The sequence below is a fragment of the Struthio camelus genome, chromosome Z (genome assembly GCF_040807025.1).
Source record: "Struthio camelus isolate bStrCam1 chromosome Z, bStrCam1.hap1, whole genome shotgun sequence".
Taxonomy (NCBI): domain Eukaryota; kingdom Metazoa; phylum Chordata; class Aves; order Struthioniformes; family Struthionidae; genus Struthio; species Struthio camelus.
This window is the reverse complement of record NC_090982.1, coordinates 22,444,787-22,469,237: the sequence shown is the minus strand read 5'-3', so window position 1 is coordinate 22,469,237 and position 24,451 is coordinate 22,444,787. Positions and strand designations below refer to the sequence as shown.

The 24,451-nt window shown below is 40.6% G+C and overlaps 1 protein-coding gene across 4 annotated transcripts in view; it reads left to right on the top strand.

Annotated features, from left to right (window-relative positions):
• FREM1 (FRAS1 related extracellular matrix 1) overlaps positions 1–24,451 on the top strand; it is a 72,486-nt gene that overhangs the window by 12,143 nt on the left and 35,892 nt on the right. For all 4 annotated transcript variants that reach the window (XR_694745.2, XR_011137893.1, XM_009678830.2 and 1 more), the window contains exons 2-18: positions 583–1,087; positions 5,633–5,727; positions 6,291–6,592; positions 7,140–7,336; positions 7,983–8,306; positions 9,782–9,890; positions 11,276–11,407; positions 13,689–14,033; positions 14,715–14,857; positions 15,421–15,617; positions 16,826–16,916; positions 17,955–18,122; positions 18,620–18,828; positions 19,649–19,742; positions 20,333–20,585; positions 22,434–22,631; positions 23,820–24,005. Coding sequence is in view for 2 of the 4 variants with exons in the window: in XM_009678830.2 (XP_009677125.2) it covers positions 857–1,087; positions 5,633–5,727; positions 6,291–6,592; positions 7,140–7,336; positions 7,983–8,306; positions 9,782–9,890; positions 11,276–11,407; positions 13,689–14,033; positions 14,715–14,857; positions 15,421–15,617; positions 16,826–16,916; positions 17,955–18,122; positions 18,620–18,828; positions 19,649–19,742; positions 20,333–20,585; positions 22,434–22,631; positions 23,820–24,005 (3,274 nt within the window). In the remaining 2 variants the exon portion in view is untranslated. The remainder of the gene's footprint in view (positions 1–582; positions 1,088–5,632; positions 5,728–6,290; positions 6,593–7,139; positions 7,337–7,982; positions 8,307–9,781; positions 9,891–11,275; positions 11,408–13,688; positions 14,034–14,714; positions 14,858–15,420; positions 15,618–16,825; positions 16,917–17,954; positions 18,123–18,619; positions 18,829–19,648; positions 19,743–20,332; positions 20,586–22,433; positions 22,632–23,819; positions 24,006–24,451) is intronic.

Genomic DNA, 24,451 nt, shown 5'->3' with positions numbered 1-24,451 from the left:
TACAAGTATCTGAAGGGGGAGTGTCAAGAGGATGAGGCCAGCCTCTTCTCCGTGGTGCCCAGCAACAGGACAAGAGGCAAGGGCAGAAACTGAACCACAGGCAGTTCCGTCTGAACATGAGGCAAAACTTCTTTGCTGTGAGGGAGACAGAGTGCTGGGAGAGGTTGCCCAGAGAGGTAGTGAAGTCTCCTTCGCTGGAGATATTCAGAACCTGTCTGGACACGATCCTGGGTAATGTGCTCTAGAGGACCCTGCTTGAGCAGGGCAGTTGGACTAGGTGATCTCCAGGGGTCCCTTCCAGCCTTGGCCACTCTGTGATTCTGTGATATGTGCAGATGGATCCCCCAGTCCTGGAATTCATATTCAGAGCTGATCTGTTGAGAGAAGTCTCAGCTGTACACAACTAATTTTCTGAGCGTGAGTGGATGCTTAATAACATCCAAAGGTCAAGCTGATTTGTTGCTTGAAATGAATTGCAAGAACTGAGGAAAGATTTTTTGTGTGTATTTTTTGAATTGTTGGTCAATGCCTTGTGTTAATTTTCTTTCTTTCTTTTCTTTTTTCTTTTTTTTGTCTTTGCAGGATTAACAAACGTTAAAGTACTCTGAGAACACATTCATCATTTTGTCAGACCTGATTAATGAATTTTATTAAAGCCTAAGGATATTTTGAAAGGGCTCTGCCCAAATATCAGTCAAAGGAGTGCATCTTAATAGAAAACATGTGGTACATTATTACCTGCGACTAATGATTTGGTCCTTCATTATACGGTGAAAATCTGCTGGAGGAGGAAGAGAAGACCTCTTTTCTTAAGAGCATTTTTACTAGTGAAAAAGAACTATTTTCCCCTCATAACATGAAGCCCCTTGAGAACAGCTGGTTGTTTCTACTGCTAGCTGTTATCCTGAGAGTTGCCTGCACTTCCTTTATCAGTGTCAACCTTGGGGTGAAAGTAATGAAGGGACAGTCTGTTTTCCTGTCAGAAGATGACCTCAAGTTTTCCATCCCCAAAGAGAAAGATGCCTGCAAAGTAGAAGTTGTGATTAATGAGCCAATAACTCAGAGGGTTGGGAAACTGACTCCGCAGGTATTTGGGATCTGCTGTGTTGCTCTGAGGGCATGTATGTGCGTGGGTGTGGGAGAAACCAGCAAAAGTCACCTTTTTTTTTTTTTTGTAAGTTAGAGTCATCTGAGTGGGTGGGTAGTGATTAAAAGCATAAAACTGAGTGCTTTACGTGAGTAAAAGCTTTTTGCTTTTTGCTTACCGTATCCAGTAAGCATCTCAGTAAGTATCCAGTGTCTCAGCTTTTTGCTTACCGTATCCAGCTGACAGAGGATAACTCCCCTGAAATCCGAAAGCTGAGTTCAGTAACATATAGGGGCATAAAAGTGCGTTTGGCCACACTCTCATTTCACCTAATTGGTGAATGGGTTTTTAAAAATTTTCTACTAGGAGATGTCTTCCAATCTTTCAGCTGCTTGTTTTTCTATCGTGAGGGTAACAGTGTCCCTCCAATAATGTATAGCCAGCTATAGCATTTTGCATTTTAGTCACGGAGTCACTACTTAGGGAGCATTTAAGAAAAAAAAATCGCATACAATAAGCACATTGTGTACAATGCTTTTTGCTTTGTTCCTCAACAGCAAAATTACTAACAGATGACAAATATACAAAAGATTTTCTTGTTTTTTTTTTTAAATTTCAAGTATGTAGGAACAATGTATTTCACAAATCGCCTCTCTGCTACCCCTTTGCCTAGCAAATCTCTTCACCTAAGACATAGCAGGAAGGAGGTGGAAGTGACTGACATGAAGATGTAACGGTAGAGATTAACAGTTCTAAAATGAACCATAATCAAATAATTCTTGTCAGTATTTCAAAAAGCTTTGTTAGCTGTACCATGTAGCGTATATTTTATGTTTGTATATACAAATGTTTTTTAAATATCATCTCTGAGATTTCTGGTGGTTTCTGAGAGGGTGGATGACGAAGTATTGGTTTCAAAAGTTTTTCCAACACCTCTGGCTCAGCCATCATTGTTTTTACTCCAGCTGAACCAGCACTGGAGAGGGGAGGAGCACGTGCTAGCTGGGGAAGAGCAGGAAGAGATTAACTGGAAAACATGTTTGCTTCTCTAGAAATGGTGCCCTGGGAAATGCAGCACCTCTGCTGCTGATCAGGGGAGAGCTTTTCCCCAGGACTTTTCCCCAGGGTGAGCTCTGACAGTATTTTCCCCCTACATGTCCCCAGTCTGGTTTGGCACGTGTACAGAAAAGAGGGGCGTAATTCTCTTGCTGCCAATAGACTTCTTCCTATGCAAGGCAGCTAGTTGGGAGAGGAACTTTGCTTTCAATTTCTGGCCCAGCTTCTGAAGCTCAGCAGGTTCCACGTTACTGTAAAAAAAAAAAAAAAAACCACACTTTGTTGGCCCAGCCTGAGCAGAGTGCCTTTAGGAAAGGTTGCCTTCCCTTCCCCTCTGCTGCTCCCACAGTCTCCTGGAGCCGGGAGCGCCCAGCAGGCTCTCCCACCATGTGATTACCAGCAAATTAAGAGGTCTGGGTATCTCAAGTCACATTTTCCAGCTGGGAGAGAACAAGAAGACATTTGTAAGTTGGGAGCTTGTGTGTTAAATGATATAGTCCTGGAGCCAGAGGCTGACTATTAGCTGTCCCGTCCCGGAGGAAAGGTGTCAGATTCGGGCCCTCCCAGCACCACCCATGCTTTTTCTAGCAGGGAATTCTGCAGCCAGAAAATGTCTCTGGTTGGATCTGTTTTACAGTGAGTAAAAGTGAGTAATGTGCTAGGAATGTGTGACAATTTAATTATAAATTGTAATTGAAAAGCAGTTGAAGTGGAAAAAAACAAAGCCTGATGTTAGTTAGGAAAAAGATTTAGGTCTCCTTTGTTTTACCTAGCAAATTTATAGACAATTACAGTTGCCTGTTCATATCAAAGGAAAATATATTTGGAAACGTAAAACAGCTGCTTCTTTTTGCAAAGCAGATTGTGTCTTATATACATATAAAATGATTGTCAGTCACTGGTAACAGGCCTTTATGGAAAGGTCCTTCATTTTCTATCCCCTTATTATCAGTTAAGAGGAAGAACTAATGATGTCTTGTAAAAAAAGAAAATCAATATTTTGCTGTGACAAACCATCTCTATAGTAGGCAGTCTTCTCTGATATGAGTAGAGGTGTATCATCTGAGAAGTAGCTGATTTTCAGATGCGTATTAGGCCAACATGTCATCAAAAACATTTGCGGCTTTGAGGGCTCTACGCTGACTTACAGTAGCAAAGAATCTAATATTCAATGTATAATATTAAAGTACAGGCAGCTATAATATGAGTTTGCCCTACATAATGTACTTTTTTTTGTCTAAAGTAACACATCAGCTACCTACTTTTCTTAATTTTTTTTTTTTTAATTTCCTAGAATACCAGTTAGGACTATTCGAAAAATAGCAAACATATTTCTGACATATTTGAAAATGATATTCAACAGATCAGCCGCTAAACAGTCAAATGGTGCCTTGATCATATGAGAAGCAATTTTGTTTTTCACAAACATTTCATGTCCTACGTTTCTAAACAATCATCACAAGCAAAAACCAGTCATATTTTCTGTAACAACATATAGTGTGGATTATTCTAGCCCATAGGAACTGAGCTGAAAACCCAGGTACATGTCCTTGCTAATGAACTGACCCATTATTTACTGGAAAAGTGTGACTTTGTGCATTGGACTTCTTTATGAAAGTTAAAAGCATGCAATAAATTTAAGATCACTAGAAACACAGAACAATTGCTGCACAGCCTGAGCCTCTGAGAATAACCTCAGTGGGAATTACATTGTGAGTAATAATGTAAGGTGATGAGCTATAGTTATTTTTATAGTATAAAAAAATGCAAGTTCTAATTCTGTGTTTCCTTCGCTAGGAGGAAGCAAAGGCTAATAGTTCTTATATCCATTAGTGTTAATCTATGGGATTACCTGTTAATAATTAGTTTAGGAATTAAGGTATTATTTTATTTTTACAGGAAAATTCACAGCTTCTACATAATTTCTCTGTACACCACATTTCTAGTGAACATTGCAGATTCTCACTAAAACGCGCCTTCCATTTTATTATAACGTAAAGTGGTTGGGGAGACACAGGTTATTCAGGCAAGCCACTTCATTCTCACGATTCCTTTACAGAATTTGAAGAAATGGGTGGATATTAAGAAACGATCTCTACTTTCTGCTAACAGACATGGTTTTTCAGTCAGTCACATGCATATATTACCCCTTATTAGGTCCTCACCTGATCTATTAATGAATGCTGAGCAGATTTTATTTTAGTTCATAGAAGTGCTAATCCCATGAGACTACTGCACACAAAAAAAGAATTAAAAAAAATAATTTCATAGCTAAACACTCAGGAAATGTAATGATTAGCTTTTGCTTTCTTGCTGACAGGAGTATACTCTCTGTACTCTTGTCTCTCCGTAGATATGAAACATGAGTACACTTGGTCTGTGCAGGAGCTGCGTAGGGATCCTGTTATCATGAGGATGGCGTAGACTTGGTCTTATCAATGTTAGCAGCTTTCGGTTGCTAAATTCTACAAAAATATTTATAACTACATAGGAATTGTAACTTGCCAAATACTTGCAAATTAGCAAAACATGTGAGGACATGAAAGTCATATCCAAATAATAAATGTGTCAAAACTGTCCAAAGCAGATTTTTTTCAATTTGAGGTGGGCATTTTTTCTCAGACTTTATTTTGCAGGTAAACTAACCACTGCATAAAACAATTGAGCTCAAACAAGCATCTGGCTTAAATGGTTAAACTGTGGCCACTGTTAATATTGAATATATAAACTCTGAAACCAGCCAGCTTTGTGAATTTGAGCTATATCACGTGTGGTGTAAGAACTAATTTATTTTGAATTAGCTGGAGGACATGGTATAGAATTTCTGCTTGCTTTTATGCCCTGGGATTACACTGACGTTGGGGCTGGAAGTTGTAGTGGTAGGGAGAGAGAGATGACATCTAAACTGGTGAAGAGCTGCTGGTGCAACTTAACCTTCCAAAAACATCTAACAAATTTGAGCTAGTGAAGTTTCCAGGAGGGCAGTGTCAGAGGATCATACGTTTTTCATTCAACAGCAGTAGCCTTAAAACAGGGTTTACTGTATAATTAAGCTACAGCCATGAACAAGGTTAAAAATGTTTAAATGCAGCGGTATCCTGCGAGAATTGCTCGCTGCTTAGATCCACCCTACCTCTCCCACTGATTGCAGGTGCATCCATAAATCCACTAACTGCAGTGGTAGAGCAGTGTGCGCTCAACCTATTTGTTGAACTAGGGCAGAGAGGAGTGACCAAAGCACCTAAAAAAATCACATTTAAATGCATATTCCCTTTATAATTGCAGAGTGCCAGCAGCTCCACATTATTGCGGCTGCTTTGGCTCTCTCCAAGACACCGAAGAATGGCTCCATGCCACTGCACAGAAATAAACAGGAAATTAACAGTCCCCTCAGTCTGACACGTTTCTGACCACCAGAGAACTGGAGCAGAAGCTGTGAAGTTAACACTCCTGCCAGTGTTTTACTTGTCTTTCCTTTCTCCTTCATAGGTGTTCGACTGTCACTTCCTTCCTAATGAAGTTAAATATACTCACAATGGATGTCCAATTTTAGATGAAGACAGTGTCATGCTTAGGCTGTACAGGTAAGCAGCGCTGCAGCACCAGATTTTATTGTTACTAGTAGCATAGCCGTTCTCAGGAAAAATGAGCAATCATTTTCCACGTTTAAATCGTGCTCTACTGGTAATTGTAATAACTAGATTCAGTAGAAGCATCATTAATCAACAGCTGATCATCTGTTTATAGAATTGTTTGTCACAATATATTTGAGATATGCTCCAATATTGGGTTTTTTGGTGCTAATAAATATTATTTGTTGCTGGCTCATTACAGAAAGCCCCTGATGTTCCTTTTCATTCTTGAAGGCAGCAACAGTACTTACATAGCACAGTATTTTCTTTGCTGTGCTAGTACAGGGGACCCAGACCCAGGGGTATACAGAATAAAGAGCCTCTTCCTTCACACAGACACCTTTTTTATAGGTATGAAGTGCGCAGCAGTGCCGTGCACCTCTTGGTCTCTGGAGGTCTGGTGTCTGAGGGCACTCATGAGAAAGGGCTTTAAGTAATTAAGGTTAGAAAGTGATGACAATGTCCAGAGAGAGTGACAGAATGGAGCATAATTCATTTTCTTCTATCACTTGCAGATTTACAGAAAATGAAACATTTGCAGAAACATTCATCCTCCGTGTGCAGTTACTTGAACCAGACTGTAACATCATCAAAATGCGCACCCACGCCCTGGAGGTCCCTGAGTACTACGGTCTGTCCAGGGTGATCGACAAGAATATCCTCACTTTTGACTATGACAGGAAGATAAACTTGGATTGCACCATCACCGTAGCCTCCTTGGAGATGCACCTGCCCGCTCATGGCCAGCTCATTGTTGGGGAAGGGCAGCAAGAGCAGCCTCGTGGAGATCAGCCACGGAGCTTCTTCCTCAGTTCTAGTACGATGTGCTTCAGTAGTTCATGTTAACACGTTCAGGGAGAGCAGGCAGATTAAGTCTGCTGCACTAGATTGCTTCATACACGCTGCTTAAGAGCTGTCAGAGGTGCTGTGCGTAAAGTGAAGTCTGATGGACAGCTTGAGCTGTGTGGGAAACTGAAAGGGACAGGAAGTTTGTGAGGGGCCCAGCGCAGACTTCAGATGGTCAGTACTTCCAAAACTGGAAGTCTTTGGCTCTGAGGCAGGCCAACTGCTCTGATGGCTTTGGAAACGCCAAAACCCAGCAGAAACACCGCAAGGAGGTGTTCGAGGGAGGTGTTCCCTCAAACGCCTCCCCCAGGACCAAGCCAGGTTGGAGTTGGACGATCTCAGCTAAAAACAAAGTCCTACAGGAAGAGCTAGGGAGAAAGGAGACCTAAGTGTTACCATATTGGCTTATGGTTTCATAATTGTAGAGTTCATCAGGTTTAATTTCGTTACACAGACAGGCTTCCTGTGTTGATCTCTGCCCAGATAAATGTTTTACCATCCTTTCTTTTGGGTTACAGAGCACAGCTCAGGCCAGCCATGCAGAAGTGGGAGCTGTATGCCAGAACTGGGAGTGATTCACAACATGAAAATGAGCTGTGAAGAGTTTCTGAGGATGGGGATCCGATATCAGCATCTTGACCCTCCCTCGCCTGACACTGATTATATTCCTGTCAGACTTGATCTCACAGACATCAGAAGCAAAACTTTGCACAAGGTAGACTTCTACACAACACTGCTGTATCAGATTGCCTTCCTGGTCTTCCTAAATTTGAAATCTGCTTCTTCTTTTCACATTTGAAGAGAGCTGATGGGTGTAAAAGTTTTTTCAGTTTTTACAGTTTTGCCACTATCTCCATCACTAGATTTTGTCCTACCTTCATGCTTAGACCAAAATGGCTACAGCAAAACACCTTTGACTGGTTGTTTACTTGCAGTCATGAGTAGTGTAGTCTGAAAGCAAAATCAATCCTGGCACAATTCCACCTTTTCTTTAGAACATGAGCTGCACAGACTTCAACCTGTATACTAATTAATAAGTTAAGGGTTATGTGAACATTTTCAGTAATAATTAATGACTGAAGTGCATATTTCTGTCAGGCAAATTTTTATATGAAACTCACATCAAATTAAGCAAGTTATTTCAGCCCAAAATTAAGGACACAAATAAAACAAGTGAATGTGGTTCCTGATGTGTAAATAAATTACTTTAGGCATTTTCTCATTAAGATGTTTCAATTTTTTCTTTTCAAAAGAATTTATAGTTTTAATATGTACCCTAATTAGTTATGTGAAAGTAGTGGAAATGCAATTTGTTTGCTTCACTTTGTCCTTTTGGTTTTCTCCTTTTCTCCCTATTGTAGACAGAGTATGCCTGGCTCCCCGTTCAGATTAAAGGTGCTGTTCCCAATCAAATCCCCAAAGCTGCTCTTACACCAAAGTTCATCCTGGAAGTAGACCAGTTCATTTTAACTCCCATAACAACCGCAACTGTTGATGCTGAAGACAACGAAACTCCAAAGCCCCTGCTTGTATTCAACATTACCAAGCTGCCTCCAAGGGGCTTCATCACGCATCTCTCAGACCATACAAAACCGATCGGCTCCTTCACATGGAAAGATCTCAGTGACATGCTTGTTGCTTACCAGCCTCCAAACAACAGCCACACAGAGAGGAGGAATTATGAGGTAACAGTGTATTGTATAGGCATAAGATATTCTTCGCCTCCTTAAGATTCAGTAAACTGCAGATAAATGCATTTATTTGTAATAGATATTTTTCAGCAAACTATTGTTTTTCTACTTATATGCTACAAAGCAACTAAGGTAGAAGATATCACTTTCTCTTATAACTCAACAGCTTACCTGTCTAACATAAATCAGATTTTTTTGTTGTTGTTCAATATTTAAGTAATTGCTTTACACTGAAAGATTTCTCTTTTCTCTCTCTTCTATTTGAGAATATCTGAACAGGGTTTCTTTATTTCTCCCACCCGTTTTTTTTTTTTTTCCTCAAATATGGGAATAACAGTACTTGTAGCTCCACCTCCCACCAAAGATTGGTTCAAAGAGCTTTTATCCTTCTGTGACTCCACTGATGACTGTGCCCTGCAAACAGGGCACGTGTTTAAGGTGATGGAAGATCAACAGTGCCGATCTATTAGACCAAGGCTGCAAGGATACATTAAGCGAATGTCTCCTATTTTTGGGTACAGTGTTACTTCATTTTTTGTAGCAACCAGTACTACTAGATATTTATTTTTCCAAGTTGGGTAGCATGCCAGTGAGCAATAAGCAGCAACCATAAAAAGCAGAAAGAGGAGGAAGAAAAATAAGTTAAAGAAGACTGCAAATATGTTGGAATTAAATCTGATGAAATAGTGAAGCAATACAGAGAACCAAAACCAAATAAAATGATTGGTGCTAAAGTAATGAGATTGTCTGAAGAGACAGAAGATCAGAGTGAGGTAAGCTGGAGAAAGGGTAGACTGCAAAGCAGGGCAATTGGTACACACAGTAAAACATTTTGGTACTGGATGCTGACAGGGTTTGTCTTTTTTAACCTCGGCTGTCACAGGAATCTCCTGTCCTGCAGTTTTCTTAACATCAGGAGCAGTCATGCTCTCAAATTGTCTACTTTTTTAGTGCCTTTGCTCTGCTCTGCTTTTGGTATTGTTTGAATGTAGATTCAAGAACTCCTGGGCAAGTCAAGAGTTTGACATTTTCTTTTTTTTTTAATTTTTCCTGTGCAGTTTTCTTCTTTCTATCTTTTCTCTTATAATTTTCTTTTTGGTCTTACTTATGCACAGGAAAATAGGAAATGCCCCTCCTCCCTATTGCAATAAGAAAGCCCTATGCTAATTGCTGTGCTAATTATTCCCCAAGCACCACTGAAAATACTCGTTCTTTCTGTTAGTTTATACACCTTGCAAACTACTTTTCCTATAAATCACTGTAAAGAAAATAGAAGGTGGATACTTAATTTAGTACAGGACCTCAAGCTAACAATTTAACATGCTAAATTGAGTTGCATTTGTTAAGAAGACCTTAAAATCTCTAAAGATTCATCCTTCAGATAAGAGCAGACTATATATGCTTTGAAAGTACAACTTCTTTTCAATCTCTTTCTTTTTCAGTAATCAATATGTCTGTTTTCACAACAGGTGGAGTTTGAGGTTCATGACTTTTATTTTGAAAGGAGTTTACCAATTACCGTGCATCTTTCTATCAGAACAACCGATACAAATGCTCCTAGGGTTTCATGGAATACAGGTGAGATTTCTTTTCCTCACTTTTTTTTTCTGCTACAGATTTTATATAACACTGTGGACATTGACATTTGACAAATTCAGCTCTAAAATTCAGATCTACATCTGGAGTTTGAGGATCATTAACTGAGGGAGTGCAGATTTAATTTTCCCCTTTATTTCTTTCGGTGTGATCATGCTATAGCATCTCGAAGAAATGTTAAGTTTTAACTGGAATGAAAAATAAAGAAAAAAGGAGTTACAGGAAAATCAGAGTTTTTGTATACAGTATTTTCTTGAAGAATAAACTTGAACAAACAAGAGTATAAAAAGTAAAGAGAAATATTTGATCTTGTAATGTGGTAGGGTAGCTGGAAAAAGAAAGACTGCAAATATTACTGAGAGTGGAAGTCTGCAAGAATGAAAAACTAGAAAAAGGACAGAGAGTCATGAACTGTAGGATATACTCACTCCAAACACTGTGGAAAATGAGGTGGCAAAGCACTAGAAAGTGATTTGGCAGAGGAAGCCTGGGAACTGAGGAAAAGTGGAACGAGAAAGTGGAACTTTTAATGCACGGAAAACGTGCATTAGACTGTGTCTAATACCATGCAAGAGAAAAAAGCCCTCAGTATAGTGCATAAGGAGTGGACTTGTGCAGGTCTGCGCTGGGGGTGCCACTTGGGACAGTAGGGCATGACATACCGCCAGCGGTTCAAAGCCTCGAAACCTTAGAGGGTTAAGGCTAGTCGAAATTCAAGCAGCCTAATCATGCCTACCCCAGAGAGAGGGCAGGCAGTTCAATCGCGAATGAAACGTTCAGAGATCTTTACTTGTCAAAAGCCAAAGACATACTAGAAATAGTACTAAAAAGGAAAGGAATGAGGTCAAAAGTCTGAAGCTAATGCCAGAGAACGGGTACCCTCTTTCTAGTAGAAAAAGGGAGGAGCTGAGAAGAGACTTTATCTCTGCCAGGGAAACCCCACCTGAAATGACTGCCTGAACAAAAAAGAAAGGATACCGTCCTCTGCCCTGAAGATCTCTATGTTTTTCAAATACAAACTCACTAAGGAAGTTAAGTCACCTAGTTTCACACATTGTGAGATGTCAGGTGTAACACTTCATTTTGTGCAGATGTCCAGAAATTCGCCTAGCTGGTCTATCAGACAATTGTGAAACAGATTTTATTTTTCCTCTGTAAAAAGACCCTTAAAGGTAGCTGACTAAACTAAAGATGCCAGAAGGAAAGCTGATATCAAGCTTTGCTGTTCTTGAAAGGTCTGCCACGTGCAAGCATGTAGATGGAATTAAATATGTTTTTTTCCTGACTGCAAAAAGACTCTAAAAGAAGACACTGATAGCTTTGAATGTGACAGATATTGTGGTGAAATTACACTCTGCTCTTTGCAGGCCTCAGCCTCCTGGAAGGGCAATCCCGACCGATCACATGGGAACACTTCCAAATTGTAGATAATGATGACATCCAAAATGTTCGCTTGGTCACAGTAGATGGCTTGCAACATGGGCGGCTCACAGTGAGAGGTAAATCATCATTTCAGCTTGAGGGACTGGAACCATATTTTCCAGTGAGAAGCAGCTATGATAACACAGCACACAACAGGGTATTGATAGAGTGTCATATGTCACTGCCTGCTGAGGGCAGCCAGCATAAAAGCCAGATTTACAAAGGAATAGAGGTGCATGAAGAAATAGCTGGATGTATAACAAACATTTACAAAGTTCATAACCCCATAAAGAAAGTTAGTTGCATAGCTTAAGATATTTTTACAAGCAGTTTATTTATGCTGCCTACATCTTCAAATGTCTAAATACTTGTAGATCTGGCATGTTACCTACACACTACTGAAGTGCCAGTATCTTCATTTGAAATTGAAGTTGGTTCTTATTTGTTGCACTGGAGGAGAATTCAGCCCCAGTGAGCTAATGCAGCTGGTAACTGTGGGCAGGAGGTCTGACTCTGCCCTGTCTCCAAACGGGTAAAGGAGGATGGAGGTAACTCCCTGGAAATCCGTGTTGGGACTGCAGCATCTCTGAAACAAGAGGTGTCAATGCAGCTTTCTATTGCTCTGCAGTGTTCAAAGAAAATATGAAAATCTGGGCATGAGAGTGTTTCTGCTGCAAACTTCATCTCCAGTGTGCACAGCCAAATCAAAACCTTGGGAAACTGTCATCTCATTGAACCAAGAAGTACATTAAAAGGGGAAAGCCATAACCTGGTTTTTGTTTTACCTTTTCTGTCCTCTTCTCCAAAACCTGTTTCTTCATCTTACTCCCTTTCATATTTGCAACTAAAAAGCTCACCATTAAACAGAAGAAGAACCTGAGTAATGTGTGGTATCTGGCTACAAGATGCTTATGCAGAATTTGAGACAAAAGTAGTCTCGGGTTTGGTTTGGCCAAAGCCGCCTGGAAAAGGACTTCTGTCCTGTTGCACGAGTGTTTGAAGGCAGGCTCCTTAAGGTAGCTTGTGCTCCCTCTGCTGACTGGCTTTCTCTCCTACAGCCATGTTATAATAGAATGGGAATTAAAACGGCATTTTAAATTCTTGTATTTGAATTTTTATTTTCTTACTATTCATTTATTCCCAAAAGACAAATATTAAAGCAATCGGCTATGCCTTCACAGAACAGACATGACGTAGGCCAAATGCAATGACTTTATTTTGTTTCTTACCTATCGAAGATGAACGCTGGGTGATTTTGATTTCTTGGCAAATATATGCAACTAGGTTGTTATTCACTGACAGATTTAAAGGTTTATTTTTATGAAGAGTTCAAACTTTGGACCTGAACTCTTCTTTAATTTCTTAGTAAATCAGCTCAAAGCTAGACTTTGTGTAGAGATAATATTTAATACAGGGATGGTTGTCAAATCACATAAGGACACTTTTTACAGGCTTACTGATGGAAATTCAGGTAAATAGCTGCAATATTTTAATAGCAAAAGTGGGATATTCAAAAGCAGGAGCTTTGCCATGTTTGTATACCGCTATTGAGAAACTTGGTAGTTTTATGTTAGGAAAATAATAATACTATTTTGCTCAAAAAGGATCTGTATAGAATTCATGACATTCCTTTTCTTTTTTACTTTGAAGACAAAGAAGATGAAAGCATTTAAAGATCTAACTCTTCCTTCTTAAGCTATTTGATTATATTTTACATTTCACCAAGTGTGGCAATTACATCAAACTTCTAATTCGTTAGCCTTTTTCACTTTCATTATTACTCATTTTGCTTTGTATTCTCATGAGTCAGCAGAGAGCTCTTCTCTTTGAGAAAATGTTTCGATTTGAAGTCTCACTCTGCTACTGCAAGGGTGGACGGAAAGATGGTGTCACTCCAGCTGCTGGATTTTTTGATAGTTTATATAAATAAAACACACAGGCTAGGAGCATAAAGCAAGTTTTTAAAGACAAGGTGAAGGTGAAATCTGGAGTAGCAGTGGAAACACAGAAACTATTCAGAAGTAAGTTCTGTTTCAAGAAACGACTGCCACGGGGTTCAGCTGTTTGTGCGATCGCCTTCCTGTAACTTTACAACACAGCTCCGCGGGGCTGGCGGCGTCGCGGAGGCTGGGCGCCCGGAGAGCCTGGCCCTACCGCGGGCCAACGCAGCCCGCCAGGGCAGAGGCTGAGTGAAGTCCAGCCAGTGGCAGAGCTGTTCGTGGTGGCGGCTGTTTGATTTGTCTAGTTAAAAGCGCGTTGTCCTTCTCTCTCCCTTAAAAAAATTCATACTGGTGGAACGAGTCTCCTCTTGGCTGAACCACACGTTTTTTGACACATCTTCTCCTATTATTTGGACAGGAGGGAAAGGATTTGTGTTCACAGTTTCCGACATTCAGGCTGGAGCTGTTTACTACCATCATGATGACAGTGACTCTACGAAGGATTTTGTGGTGTTTAGGATTTTTGATGGCCCCCACAGTATTCGCCATAAATTTCCAATCAATATCCTCCCTAAAGATGACAGCCCTCCGTTTCTTATCAGCAACGTGATAATTGAAGTTCATGAAGGACAGACAATCCTGATCCAGGGCTCCATGCTTCAAGCCTCTGACATGGACTCCAGTGATGATTACATACTATTTAATATTACCAAGCCACCACATGCTGGAGAAATTATGAAGAAACCAGGACCAAACCTGATAGGTAATGAAACACATTTATAACATGACACTTTTTTGCCATTTCTTTTTTAACCTCATCAAATGTAATAGACTTAGCTGGGCTGTGAATAGTCACGGCAAGGCTATATTTGGGTTTCTGTTGTTACAGTGTAAACCCCTGTCATTAGTTAGTGTTGGTCTCTGCTTCCACCAGGACAACTACACCCGTGAACACAATTTGTCCCATAATTCTTCCACTCTGAACCTATTTCTCTACTGTACTTTTCTCCACCAGAGGAGCTGGGCTAGTTAGAAGCCCTTTTACTTGCAAGGGTCACTGACAAGTCCAAAGCTAGAAGATGACATTGGTGATGCTAAAAGAGGAAGAAGGCCCTGCTTCCATTTAAACGAATTCAGAAATCCCTATGTGAAATTTTAGAGGTCACTAGCACTTCTCTTTTGTCTTCTGCACAGATATGTAGGCCGATTTGCTGCATTGCTTCATTTTTTGAGTAATTATTAAGTGACATGGATATACTGACGTTTATGATCTTCAGGAAATATGTGAGACAATGAGAACATTTCAAAGGGCCTTGTCCTCATTAAGATGAAAAAGGGTTCGCTGATTATGCTTCACTGATTACTTGGATAGCTATTGGATAATTTTTACTAGTAATTAAAATCATGCACTGTCCAATAGAAGGTATATTCTTTAATTCAACAGGGTATCCTGTCAGTACTTTCTTTCAGAGGGATCTGTTTAATGGAATAATTTATTATCACCATTTGGGAGGAGAAATATTTGAAGATTCCCTCGAGTTTGTCCTGTGTGATAGCCATGACCCTCCCAATCTCTCAGAGCCACAGGTATGACACTGAAGTATCTTTCGCAGGGTGCTGCATTTCTTCTTCAAATGGCAACTGATTTTACACTTTCTGGCACATCTTAACATTAAACTGACATCTCTTCTGTTGCCCGTCGTCACCACCAATAATATTCCTCAGACCTGGTTCTCATTCTTGTTTATTCTCTCTGTCTGAAAAATAGTCAATTCTCAAAGACTTTTTCTCACAGTGTAAAAAGGAATGTTAAATACACATCAGGTTCTAAAGTGTACAAACAGACCAAACAGCCCACCTGAATTCAGTAGAGGTGAGTCCATTCATTTCACCCAGAAGCTGAGCTTACTGAATTTAACTTTGCTTTTAATTTAACAGGCAGGACACTGCTAAGATACTGGAGCTCAGCATTTAGCTGGTTGCATATTTCTGCTACCTTTGTGTTTATGACATGGTATTGGTGCGCTGTCTATATCCTGTGTGTCATATTGAAGTGATCCGTTTTCTCTGCCTACCCGCTCGTAAGCAATTGCTTGGCTACCCTCTTCTTGAGATGAGTGGCTGCTGATTTTACTTTTTCCTGGTTTTAGGTGCTGATGGTGCACATTATCCCTGTGGATGATCAGCTGCCCCGAGAAGCCCCAGGAGTGACCCGACACCTGGTTGTTAAGGAGACAGAGATTGCTCACCTGACTAAGAAACATCTTCACTTCATAGATGTGGAAGAGCGAGAAAGGGAACTCACGTACACCGTAACCTCTTCCCCATTTTTCTTTTGCAGGCACAGGTACGTGTCACCCATCGAACCCTCCAGGTGGGACAGGGTGATGTCCCACACAAGAGGAGGGGGCTCGGTGGCACTAACAGGGTTATGTCTTGGTTCATCAGCTGTCTGCCTAAAGGGCAGGTGACAGTAGCTGGATGCAAGTTTCCTATTAATAATAAAGCGGGAGCCAGAGGCCAAAGCAACAGAATAATGTACAATATCGCATAGTTTAATAAGAAAGAAGAAAAAAAAACACCTGGCACCTTTTCTTTCCTTTTGTTTGACTTGTGTTTTACAATGGCCCTTTGGATCCTCTCTAGCGCTGAGTATGTCACAGCAGCTTTCTTAACTGGTAGAGCAGGAGCTGATCTGGGGCTGTCCCAGACAGAGAGGACGAGGTGTCACAGCTTTAGCCAGGCTAGTGAGCATTATTGTGGCATTGTGAGGGAGCCCCGGGCCTGATCAGGAGCCTGCAGAGCAGAGCAGGGCAGAGTGGGCTACAGAGGGCACTGGTGACACGCGATGAGTGTGCGCAGTAGCAGTTTAGACATCACTGATGCCGTTAACTGTTTGGTAAATTCATGACAGTATTAGCAACAATTTACTAAACAAAAAAGTTTAATTCCTACCACTGTATGGTGTAAAATGAAGATCAATATTTGCAATTCTGAAATAAAGCAACAGAGAATCAGTATGTAGCTGAAAGCAAAAGATATTTATCAGCCAGAATAGGCATCTGGTTTACAAGTTTGCTGGCTACAGCTGTTGTCTCCTTTTGGAAAGATGGCTTGTGGAAATTGCTTCCCCTGGAAAGTTTATAGGATGAATGAAAAATGAAAATAATTTCTTTTTTTTATGTAAAGATAAATGCAGTTATCTAAATAATAAGACTGTGATGAGCTAGACTTGCAGGTGGTGCAGACAGGCACAGGTGCACTGAAGCTGATATCTGGGATGCTCATGGACATGCCTGTAGAAAATCCAGAGTGTGCCTGTACTGTAATGTAAGCAATGATTTTTCATAATCATTCCGAATAACACCTCTTGTGTTCATTTTTCTATGATAATGTGTGAATGAATAATAGCAATAGAAAAAAGCAAATGACATTCCTTTCCACATAGCTGAGCATGGAAAGTTAGTTTGAAATGTAAGATTGAGCTATATGACTAATGTTCTCCCTATTCTTAAGTGTTACTAACCAGAATGTAATATGTGTGTTTTTGTACAGCCACTCAGATGCTGGGAAGCTGTTTATGGTAGATTCCATACCTAAACTGGTCAAGGATCCTGCTGCTCTTGTGCTGAGGTCATTTACTCAGGTTAGTTACATTACGTGATACCATAACCAGTACCAAGAACTTTTAAAAATCATTGCAAGAGGACAGCTGGTTCTTGGCAGGAAAATAAGTGGTGTAAAGTGGGATGAGGAGCTATCACACTAGTTCTGCTTAAGAAGTTCAAAACCTTGCTAATTCAATTCCAGTTTTTAAAACAAATTTCCATCATGCTTCAGTTGTGGAATATGCAAATACACCTCTCCTTTTGAAACCAGCAGGGGCTGCATTTGTTTATGGCTGACTGAGTATGACTCCAGCATAATATTAAGGTAAAGGAAAAATTGCACAGATTGTGGAAATAAGACTGTTTTCTAGATCACGGTTGGTTTCGTTATTACCTCTGCTATTATCTCTGATGATAGCTATAGTCATCTGGAACAGGCTGATATGTTCATTTTCCGTATTTAGTTGCTCAGTTTTTATGCCTGTGTATGTCTTTGTTATGAATACTAGTAAGGTGCCCTATTTTATGTTCTGCTGCATGGTTAAGGTCACGTGCTGGTCCTCATTGCAATATCATAATGAGAGTTCTAAGGCTCCGAGTCTTTAACCGCATGCCTAAAAGGGGTATCTAGATGGAAGGATTTGCTGATAGTTTTAGACTCTTTCCTCCACCTACCTTTACTTCAGGGGAGAGAGGTAAATGATATTATATTAAGTTATATTAAAGCTATGCTGTGATGAATTCTTTATTTTAAAGTCACAGTACAAAAAAGGCCCTGGGAGCAGCATTTTCTGTCCAGAAGGTGAGGCCACTGCCTCCGTTATCACTTATAAATTGTGCCTGCATTTTTTGGTTCCACATAGTTGAATATTTGTACCTGTACCTACCTGATTTGTAGCTAAAGATGCAATTAATCAAGGTATTGTCAGTAACTGAAGAGTGGATGCAAAGTTTCTAGGATTCATTTTGGCAGTTCAGGTAACTTATAAGTTAAGACTGGAAAAGGTCTCTAATGTCCTGGATTATGTCTATTCTTATATTCTCTTCTTATATGCACCTCTCTTCATTTTTTGCAGCATGCTGTGAATTATATGAAAGTTGCGTACATGCCCCCACTGCAGGACATTGGGCCTGAACCTCAGCAAGTCCAGTTTATTTTCTCTGTCAGCAATCAACATGGAGGCACTTTGTATGGGATCTGCTTCAATATTACGATTCTTCCTGTAGACAACCAAGCTCCAGAGGTAGGGTACTGGTAAAGGTGAGGGTGAAGGACTCAGAAATGGCTTCAAGTAGAACTTAAATAAGGAGAGAAATGGCAGGAGATGTTCTGATCCAACTGAAGTCAAAAATAAGTCATCTCTGGTATCAGGGTTTTGGTGTCTTACACGTAGGCTTCAGTGGGACTGAAGATGAAGGTAAAATCTGGTGATTTTTTGCCCTGAGTAAACTGAGAGCTGCATTCAGAGGCCTTGAATCCCTGCTTTTCTGTTGTCTGTATGCTAGGTATTTCTGAAGGCCTGGAGCCTCCCTGAATGGGACTATTAGCTGTGTATTAGGGCCCGCTATTAGTAGATGCCTTAGCTCCTCTCAGCACATGACTGAGAGGAGCGTAGCCTTCAGAATTTTGACTTTTAAGATGTTACAAGTCCTAATTCTAGAGCAAATTGAAATTGCCCTGCTCAATGTGTGCTTGCTGGTGCAGTGGAAAACAACAGTTCAGCATTTCTCCGCCATGCAGGTGTTCACAAGCCATCTGAGAGTGGAAGAGGGTGGCCTGAGCCCCGTCACAGAGGGGCACATTCGCCTCTCTGACATAGACACAAAACAGGAGCACCTCCTGCTCTTCCTGCAGAGACAGCCACAGCACGGGATGGTGGAGCTGGATGGCATTCCCATGAAGGAAGGCGACAGGCTTTCCTGTGGGGACCTGCGCACCCTGGCAGTCAGGTTAGAGAAATGTCTGCGTTTTCCTCCCGCAGCGTCTAAGTCCCTTGGGTGAACCAATGAAACCTCTACAATGACGTGCGGCGAGGGGCAGAGGCCGCAGCCAGCAGGGCTCATTGTGCCACAGCTCCGTTAGAGCTACTCCAGGCCAATATTGTGGCTGAGCCTCAAAGCTCATGGCAGAAAGTGAGCTGTCGCACAGCTGGACAAAGGAGCTAGAGACCGCATCTGATATACAGAGATGAGGTTTCTGCCTAAAGCAATGCCTTATGCAGGTGAGGAAGCAAATTCTGCCTGTAACCATCTAGTTCCTGTGAAGAAGGCAAGGGTTGCTAGCTTTTTACTTTTAAGGGAGTTTTTATGTTCATTAAACTTACCTAGGCTGCAAAAAAAGTTGTATTATCCACTGATTACCAGAGGATGAAAATTTTGCTACTGTATTTATAGAGAGAACAGGACACTGATGTTTTAGATGTGGGCAGAATTAGACTTGCCTGGCTTGGTTTCTCTCCGTTATTCAAAAAAGACATCTACTGAAGGCAGAAAGTATGTATCCAGTAGACATCTCACAAGCAACCAGAACGCAAATGAAAAAGCTTCAGAGAAACCTTTCCTAGATGATGTCCTGTTTTTGCTAGGGGCTTCCTCACATGGGGGCCCCCACAAGCCCGGAACACATTCTGACAACAACTCTAAGTCCTACATGAGTGCTCCACGATGGGTGTTGACTTTCTCTTTTGGGAAGGATCCATGTGGTCTGGTAGGACCAAAAAGTATAACATCTTTGTCTGAGTGAAATTACTGCAGCTCTTTATCATTGCAGGTACCGGCACGACGGCTCTGAAACCCATACTGATAATATCCTCTTTGCAGCCACAGACAGCGTCCACTCAGTAGAGTTCATCCTGCAGGTCAAGGTCAGTGTGTTGCTTTGGAGAGCGTTTGCTTGTGTGGAAAAGGACAAATCATGACTTCTGTCTTGGAAACTGGAAGATAATGGATTAGCTAGGCTTTTTTTTCAGCCTAGCTGTTGAGTTTGCGTGGCAGATTTGGGAACAAATTTGGTTTGCATTCACTGAAAGGCATCTGTGCTTGCTCTAGCTCGGGCTCTTCTGTCTGGAATCAATGTCTCTGTAATTAAGCATGGGGAGTGACGGGAAAGCTTCCTCTTTCTCAAGCTAAAAATTCCACTGTCAAAGAGATGCAGTCAAGTTAAAGTTGTGCAGTGCACTCTCTAAGCAAAGTTTTCATTCTCACTGCTTAGCAGCTAAAGATGGAGAGATTTTAAGCCTTCCATTTTCTTTCCACAGTCTGCTTAGTTTAGTTTACTTTTGTTTTGGAATTTCAACAGTGACCCTAACTCAGCTGGTTTCATTTTGTTCGCAGAGAGAGCTCAATGTACACTAACACTGTGCTGCTGCTTTGGGCTGAAAAGCAATCCATTTAAAATACTGTTTTTCACTGAAACAAAAAGTAAAAAAAATTCTTAAAATCTCTTTCTTATTAGGTGTCGCCTGTGAACGATGAGCCACCTGTTATGCGAACAGGCCTTGTTCCTGTTGTACGCTGCCAGGAGGGTGAAGAAGTGGTCCTTTCCTCAGAGTACATTTGTGCGACAGACGCAGACAGTGATGACATGAAGCTGATGTTTATGCTGGTTCGCCAGCCCTGCCATGGGGTAGTAAGGAAAGCTGGCATTGCTGTGGATCGTTTCTCCCAAGCTGAAGTCATCTCTGGCTTAGTCACATACAAACACACAAGTAAGCAAGATAAGGACAGAATTAGACTGAAAGGCGGCCAGATAGTTTTAGCTGAAAATCTTAACCTAAATCCATATCATCTTTGCAGAAATTCAGCTCAGGAACTCCTGAGAAAGCACATCTGTTATAACTGTGGGGAAAAAAAGTAAGCAGTCTTTGAAATAAGGCTGGTATACAACTACTAAGTGTTTTAACGTGTTCTCCAAATACCTGTTTGAACAGAAAATTGTATCAGGAAAGTATACAAAGGCATTGTAATCCTGGAGGATATCTCTTACAGCTGCTGATAAAATATTGTTGTATCACCAAAATTAGGATTAAAATAAGATCAAAAGAGGATCTTTTTTGATGGCACTTTAAGAAACATCTTGAAACTTTTCCCGTAAGTGTGTTTAGATAAAACAATGTAATGCTATAAATAAGGATACAGAGATTTAACAGAAGGCTGCTAACAACCTGAGGTACTCCTTGCATGCCTTTCCAGGCTACTTTGATATCCATCCATCAGGGAATTTACAGTCTTTCTGCATCACCAAGTAGAGTGTTCAGGTTTCTGTCAAGAAAACCGTTCTGTCAAGAACTGCAGCATTAAAAAGATGTCACTTTGTGGTTTTATCTTATTTAAATCTGAAAATATATTTTTAAATCATCAAAAAATCAAGGGCCAGTTAACCCCCTTTCCTGTTTATTTGATCCTTCTGGTTTTCTCTGTAATTAATCTACAATTTCGTGCTAGTGTAGAGAAAAGAGGTGATCTTTTCAGACTTGAGGCTATCTAAAATGAACAGCTGGTACTTGAGAAGAGAGGGAAGTACTTGATCATGGCCATCCATAACAAACTTTTATTCAGCATCCTAAACACATTGGGAACATTATTTTAACGGCAGCGCTTTGTAGCGCAGTAAAGAGCAGAGGCTGGCCTTTAAGGGTGCAGTGCCAAAGCTGCGCTTTCTCGTTCCCAGATTTCCACACATTAAATGAGCTGCCAGTAAATATTGTGAGGGAGGCAGGGAGTCACTACCTTTCCTTCCTAAGCAGCGCATGGGCACAGGCTTCCAGGACTGCTCTGAACTGGATGCACTCACTCATAGGTGTGTCTTGCAAGGGGTGGCAGTCCCCAGTCCCACGCTAGCCCCGTTACAAGACACTCAGCATCAGCCCACTTTTTAATCGTGACTATGTATGGCTGTAATATGTAGTATGGCAGTAAAGCACAGCCCTTGTTATCATCCCCTTGTAGGGATCAGAGGCATATATGCACATTTTTGCAGAGGAATATATGAACTTTTTGCCATACAAAATGTCTTTTGGAAGAGCACAGACATTATGACTTGTTATAGGGGGAACACCTATGCTCTATAAAAGAAAGAGCCTTGCCTACATTCTTGGAGAAGGAATTCAGTAAAACACTCTCTTCCTGGACAAAAGAATGTTTTGAAGACTCCTCAGTATACACAAAATGGAACTATGAGGACTATTACTAATTTTATTACTATTACTATTATTATTGAAATAGAATATTCTAATATTACAATAGTAACTTTTAGTAGTATTGTCTTAGTTATATGCTTTTTTTACATCCTTTTACTCTAGAATAGAAGAAAACTGGTTACAGTTAATTAAAAAACAAACAAACAAACCCCCCCCCCCCCCCCCCCAAACAAAAGCCAAACAACAGTCCTAACTCCACATTAAGTGTTCTATTCATTTCTTTGGCCTATTTTGGTCTTATTTTGCTCTACCTTTTTCTTCTGAATTCAAATCCTGCAGTCTGTCCTTGCAGGATAAAAGATTTGTCTTCATGAAGTTTTGGTTCCCTACTACATTACCTCTCAACGTGTTTTCCAGGTGGGGAGATTGGCCTGACTCCTTCCTTTGAGATCTTAACCTTTGTTGTCTCTGACAGAGAAGCTGGCTCAGATGTAAATCACTGCTGTTATGATGGACCTCTTCCTCCTCCAGTTCCATTTCACGATCCATTGCCAGTATTTGTCCTTAACATCACTGTAGTTCCAGTGGACAACCAGTCTCCATCCATCACAACTGGTGAAAGCTTCCTCTCGCTGTATCATATTATTATAATGTGTGCTATGCAGTATTGTAATGGCTAAAGGCTCAATTTTTTTTAGCACCAGAAAGAGTCAACTGAGAAGCTCAGCATACGCAATTTTTAGATCAGAATTTCCATCAAATAACTTTTATTTTTCTAGTACAATGTGACCTCCAAATTCAGGTGCAAATACGAATGTGTGCTTTTGACTCTTCAACTGCATGCTTAAATCGTGTCTTTACAGAGGAGAGTGCTCAGATTTGCTCCCATCTGTCTATATATGTACATTGCTGCACACGTCAATTTTATCTGAATAAGACGGAACTATATCGCAGCCCTGAAGTGTGAACTTAGGTCCAGATAGCTCTCAGGTTTATACAATGCAAAAAATATAACCACAAATATATATCTACTCTTGCATGTTAAGTATACAACAGAAACTCAGACTCTGGCCCTTATTTCCTCAAGGGAGGGAATATTTATAGTATTTATATTTAATTCTGTTAGAGAATAAAGAAAAATCTAGGCTATATATGTGACTGATCAAATTAAATGAAAGTAAAGCTACGTTTTTACTAGTACTCTTCAGCATCAAAAATCCTCAATTAAAAAAGAAATAGTGTTGATAACATTCATTTAGTGCGGCAACAGGCCATCATATGAAATTTCATCATTGATTTACTTGGCTTTGAAGGAGGTCTGTAGTATACTTAATACAGTCCTACTTTCTATATGTCTATCTTTCTCTTTTTCAAAGTAATTTATTTGTAGGCATCATGTACATGTGAGGTATCTCAGAGAATACTCAAACATATGTATGAATAGTTTTGTAATTTGCAGGCTATCACCCCAGCAATGTTCTGGAAACGAAGCATTGTCCCAGCAGGGAAATTAACCACTGATGCATGAAAAATTGTTCATTATGAGCAATTCGTAACAGCTCTCATGCAATTAATGCTCTGACAAACAGAGGTAACAACTGATTTTGAGCAATGCTTACATCATACTTAATGACTTACCAGTAAAATCATTTTCTGATCCCTTTCCCCACTACTCACGTGATGAAAAGTAGAGTTGCTATTTGTGTTCTTTTCCCTTCAGTTACTGTTTTCATTCTTTTTAACAAATATCAGAGTAAGGTAAGCCAAATAAGCAGTAATGCTTATCACATTGTTTGTGTGCAGGTGCAAGGTTTGTGGTGGAGGAGGGCTCCTCGGCAGCCCTTACTGCTAACCATTTGTTTGCCAGTGACCCTGATACCGCTGAAGATGATTTAGAGTTTGTCTTGGTTTCTCCTCCCCAGTTTGGTTACATTGAAAATGTACTGCCTTCTCCTGGGTTTGAGAAGAGCAACATTGGCATAAGCATAGGTAAGTCTTAAAGACATGTGGTAAGCCTGTGGTTTAAATGCAGAGGGCTCAGGAAGAGTGGTGTGGTGGGCTGTGGTGAAGTAGCTGCAGGTGCATGCGTTAATATGGGCTAATTGAGGAAAGCAGGTGCTGGCAAATGAGAGTGGTGTGACCGTATGGGAGGATTCAAAGGGAGACTGCAGCTCTGCAAATGTGGTGAATTGGCACTTGGAGTAAACAAGCCTATTCCTGTTTTACACATTCCAGCTGCAATCTATTAGAAATGCCAACATGAGCCATCAATTTACTTGCTCTGCCTCCCCCTTTATTCTTCTATGCAGGCCTTCCCAGCCTTACGTTATGCTTATGTTTTTGTCAAAAAAATACTGTAGCTGATAATTTGAAAGGTGTGGGTCCCATGTTAAGTCTCTAAAGTGAAGTTACAAAAGTGAGAGAGGTGATGGTTG